Genomic DNA, 5,269 nt, shown 5'->3' with positions numbered 1-5,269 from the left:
GTAGAGACGGGGTTTCACCATGTTGACCAGGAGGGTCTCGATCTCTTGACCTCGTGATCCACCCGCCTCGGCCTCCCAAAGTGCTGGGATTACAGGCTTGAGCCACCGCGCCCGGCCTATAAACCTATTCTGAAACCTAATCAGTATAGCAGAAGAACCTTTTGCCACGTGAGTCATCACTCGTGACGTAATTTGATTTTCATTTATAAGATTCTCTTAGAGCCAGGTACAGTGGCACACACCTGTAGTCCAGCTACTCAGGAGGAGGCAGGATGATTACTTGAGCCCAGAGTTCCAGGCCAGCCTGGGCAACGTAGTGAGACCCCATCTCTTTAAAAAAACAAAACCAGATTCTCTTGAAGTGGGACATAGCTGTATTTCTGTGCTAATGTGAGGCTCCACAGGTATGCAAGACATAGTGGCTCTGGGTTTTCTTATAACTTGTATTTCCTTTTCTTTTGTCAGTGCACGATCTGATTTTCTGGCGAGATGTGAAGAAGACTGGGTTTGTCTTTGGCACCACACTGATCATGCTGCTTTCCCTGGCAGCTTTCAGTGTCATCAGTGTGGTTTCTTACCTCATCCTGGCTCTTCTCTCTGTCACCATCAGCTTCAGGGTCTACAAGTCTGTCATCCAAGCTGTACAGAAGTCAGAAGAAGGTCATCCATTCAAGTGAGTTGAAGTCTTAAAAGCAACAGTCTACATTTTAGTGGAAGGGTTCACTGAGGCCGATAAGTATAAAACTCAGACCTGACCAAAAATCATGAATTATGGGGCCTAATGCAGCTGATTGGTGGCATGAAGCATTCCCTGGAAACCTTGAAATCACCTTAAGAAGTGGCCAAGTTAGGAGCCAGAACTTTTTGACAAATTAAAGGCTGATACTTGAAGTTCAAAGAGGGAGTCCTTGAAGGGAGTCCTTCATAGAGGACTCTAAATTCTTGAGCAGGGCAGGGAAAGCAGAGCACCTAGAGCAGTGTTCAGTTAGATGAGGTCCTGAGTGCATGGTTTTATTTATTTTTTAATTTTTTTTTGGAGACAGAGTCTCACTGTGTTGCCAGGCTGGAGTGCAGTGGCATGATCTTGGCTCACTGCAACCTTCACCTCCTGGGTTCAAGCAATTCTCCTGCCTCAGCCTCCCTAGTAGCTGGGACTACAGGCGAGTGCCACCACACCCAGCTAATTTTTGTATTTTTAGTAGAGGCGGGGTTTCACCATGTTGGCCAGGATGGTCTCGATCTTTTGACCTTGTGATCCACCCTCCTCATCCTCCCAAAGTGCTGGGATTACAGGCATGAGCCACTCTGCCTGGCCCGAAGTGTATGTTTAAACCCCCACATAAGTAAGGCTTAAAATGGCTTTGAATCTTGTTGTTGAGTGTGTGCTGTTGATAATATCAGGTCTCAGTGTTTTCACTCTTGGTTTATTACTGATTTCCCCTTATCTCTTACTAGTTTTCTTAATACTAGAGTCTTAATGAAGTCTTAGTGAAGTCAGTAGATTCTCTGACTACATCTCTAGTATACAATTTTTAGCTTTTCTGATTGTGCCATAACTTTAACAAATGTTTTCTTCACACTTTCCTCTTGAAAATCTTACCCCATAAACAATGTTGACTTTAACATGAGCAAATGACAGTTTTTTTGTTGTTTTTGTTTTTTGCCCACCTGCAACTGTCCTGATTGAATTATAGACAGTTTCTAAAAAGTTGTTTTTTCATAGAGAAGGAGACCTTGCTGTGACCTCTCAGGACTACAAAAGAATAGTTTTCTGGCCGCACCTATGTTGCTTGTATCTTCTCTTGGTGGAAATAGAAGGAATAATTTACAACTCTATGTGGCATTAAAAATGTTATTGTAGTTTGGGGGCGGCGGCTTATGCCTGTAATCTCAGCAGTTTCGGAGGCTGAGTTGGGCAGATCACTTGAGGTCAGGAGTTCAAGACTAGCCTGGCCAACATGGTGATGAAACCTTGTCTCTACTAAAAATACAAAAATAGGCCAGCCGTGGTGGCTCACGCCTGTAATCCCAGCACTTTGGGAGGCCAAGGCAGGTGGATCATGAGGTCAAGAGATTGAGACCATCCTGGCCAAGATGGTGAAACCCTGTCTTTACTAAAAATAAAAAAATTACCTCAATATGGTGGCACCTGTAATCCCAGCTACTCCAGAGGCTGAGGCAGGATAATCACTTGAGTCCAGGAGGCAGAGGTTGCAGTGAGCTGAGATCACCACTGCACTCCAGCCTGGTGACAGAGCAAGACTTTGTCTCAAATGTATAAAGTACAAAAATTAGCCAGGCGTGGTGGTGGGGGCTTGTAATCCCAGCCATTCAGGAGGCTGAGGCGGGAGAATCGCTTGAACCCAGAGGGCAAAGGTTGCAATGAGCCGAGATCCCACCACTGCACTCCCTCCATCTCAAAAAACAATAATAAATGCAAATTGTGGTGTTTTTTTCTTTTTATTTTCTTTATTTATTTTGAGACAACATGTTGCTGTGTTGCCTGGGCTGGTCACTAACTCCTGGGCTCAAGTGATCCTTACACTTCAGCCTCCCAAAGTGCTGCGATTACAGGCATGAACCACTGCACCTGTCTTGTTTTTTCTTTTTTAAGTAAAGGTCTCGCTCTGTTGCCCAGGCTGGAGTGCAGTGCCGTGATCACAGCTCACTGCAGCCTTGAACTTCCGAGCTCAAGCAATCCTCCTGCCTCAACCCACCACCGCACCCCAGGTAGCTGGGACTACAGGCATGCACCATACCCAGCTATTTTTTTTTATTTTTCGTTAGAGATGGAGTTTTACTATGTTGCCCAGGCTGGTCTCAAACTCCTGGGCTCAATGATCCTCCGGCCTCAGCCTCCCAAAGTACTGGGGATTACAGGTGTGAGCCACAAATTAGTTTTAACAAGTCAATATTGTTGAATGAGTGGATAAATTTTACTATTTTGCAATAAGCTCTGATGTCTTAGTGGTTTTTTTTACCCCCTTCTTTTGCTTAGTGTTGCAGAATTATAAAGTGTTTCATTTGCCAAGCCTGTAATCCTACCACTTTGGGAAGACAAGGCAGGAGTACTGCTTGAGGCCAGGAGTTGGAGACCAGCCTGGGCAACATCACAAGACTCCATCTCTAAAAATTTCTTTTTCTTTTTTTGAGACGGAACCTGGCTCTGTCACCCAGGCTGGAGTGTGGTGGTGCAATCTCAGCTCACTGCAACCCCCAGGTTCAAGTGATTCTTCTGCCTCAGGCTCCCAAGTAGTTGGGGTTACAGGTGTCTGCCATCATACCTGGCTAATTTTTGTATTTTTGTAGAGATGGGGTTTCACCATGTTGGCCAGGTTGGTCTTGAACACCTGACCTCAGGTGATCTGCCCACCTCTGCCTCCCAAAGTGCTGGGATTACAGGCGTGAGCCACCAAGTCTGGCCTAAAAAATTTTTTTAATTTATTTTATTTATTTATTTTGAGGTGGACTCTTGCTCTGTTGCTCAGATTGGAGTGCAGTGGCACATAGTTTTTTAAATTTTTTAAAAATATATATTCTAATTGTGATATAAGGGTATGATAAAATAGCTATTTATAATAAAAGAATCTGTCTTTCAGTCAGTATTTAATTGCTTGGACATGACTACACCAAAAAAAGTCAAGATACTTGGACCTATCTGTATAATCGTCAGTACAAATATGGTTTTCCAAAACGTTTTTTAAAAAATAAAACAGTAAAGTTTTAGTATAAACAAAATAGTTTAAGAAACTTCAGGATATATTAAAACTGCTAAAAAAAAAAATACCTTATTTTTATGTGTTCCGGGCTCTTAATTACAAATACAAATGTGGTTTTCCAAAATGTTTCAAAAGAAAACCTTAAATTTTAGCATAAACAAAATACAGTTTTAGAAATTTCAGGATATGTTAAAACTGCTGGGAAAAAAAGGTACCTTGTTTTTATATGTTCTGGGCTCTTAATTATAAATGGATTGACGTTCATGAATATGCAATGAGACAGTAAAAGTTACACCAAACATAGGACAGTTTACTGTGCATGACTGTCTCACGCAGACATCTAGCATCTTTGCCTCTGCCCACTGGATGATAGTGTGTCCCCACCCGACCTGATGACAACAAAAAAATGCTCCTACAGATTCTAAAATGCACCCTGGGCACCAATTTTACATTCTCAGTCACTACTGTGTTAACAAAATCTTCTTCCATGTCAAATGTATGACTGTTGTTTCTTCTTCTGGAAGAGCCTACCTGGATGTAGACATTACTCTGTCCTCAGAAGCTTTCCATAACTACATGAATGCTGCCATGGTGCACATCAACAGGGCCCTGAAACTCATTATTCGTCTCTTTCTGGTAGAAGATCTGGTTGACTCCTTGAAGGTTAGTTTGTTTCTGCAGCTTTTGGTCTTGACCCAGAGAGATCTGGAAGTAGGCACTGGAGGAACTGGAGTTTGTGGTCACAGGTTTATTAAATGGTCCCAATTATAAATTAAGAAATATCAAACAGAAAAAGCAGGGACTGGATTATAATACAGAAGAAAAGCAGTACACAGGATTTTATCAGACAGAAATGAACATATGCTTATCTCAGTCATTCTGTAATGGGATAGGAGTCATTAGAGAAAGAAAAAGTCTTTTGCTGGGGAACAAACATCAGAACAGAGGTGATGTAATTGGTAGCAGTGCAGTTTTAGTCTTTGGACCTAAGAGAACCACAGAATTCTCTCACTTACCTTCAAATGAATAACACAAGCAGGGAACCTTCATTTGAAGTTATCCATGTCACACGTCACTAAATAAATGTATCCAGACTTACTTAATTAGCTGGAGGAGAATGACATCAGTTAATGTGCATTTTGCCTTATGGTTATTCCTGCTTAACCTTTTGACATTGGCCTTCACAGCTGGCTGTCTTCATGTGGCTGATGACCTATGTTGGTGCTGTTTTTAACGGAATCACCCTTCTCATTCTTGGTAAGATGGCAAGGAGAATGTGCCCATGCTCTTTGAAGTAGTTCGTAAGAATAAGAGTGAAGAGAATGCCCAGCACGGCTCCACTCATTGTGCATTGCCCAGTCTTGACCCATAGAGATCTGGAAGTAGGCACTGGAGGAACTGGAGTTTGTGGTCACAGGTTTATTAAATGGTCTCAATTATAAATTAAGAAATATCAGGCCGGGCGCGGTGGCTCAAGCCTGTAATCCCAGCACTTTGGGAGGCCGAGGCGGGTGGATCACGAGGTCAAGAGATCGAGACCATCCTGGTCA

General features: G+C 42.7%; 1 protein-coding gene across 3 annotated transcripts in view; it reads left to right on the top strand.

The window, feature by feature from the left end:
* The window catches only part of RTN3 (reticulon 3), a 69,944-nt gene extending 64,912 nt beyond the window's left edge, over window positions 1-5,032 (top strand). For all 3 annotated transcript variants that reach the window (XM_037734370.1, XM_037734369.1, XM_037734368.1), the window contains 3 exons: window positions 466-673; window positions 4,244-4,382; window positions 4,907-5,032. In XM_037734370.1, the coding sequence (XP_037590298.1) occupies window positions 466-673; window positions 4,244-4,382; window positions 4,907-5,017 (458 nt within the window). In that variant the 3' untranslated portion in view covers window positions 5,018-5,032. The remainder of the gene's footprint in view (window positions 1-465; window positions 674-4,243; window positions 4,383-4,906) is intronic.
* The last annotated feature ends 237 nt before the right edge of the window (window positions 5,033-5,269 follow it).

Source organism: Cebus imitator, unplaced genomic scaffold (genome assembly GCF_001604975.1).
Source record: "Cebus imitator isolate Cc_AM_T3 unplaced genomic scaffold, Cebus_imitator-1.0 Scaffold609, whole genome shotgun sequence".
Taxonomy (NCBI): Eukaryota; Metazoa; Chordata; class Mammalia; order Primates; family Cebidae; genus Cebus; species Cebus imitator.
Note: the sequence above shows the minus strand (reverse complement) of the source record. Positions and strands in the feature narration are given on the sequence as shown.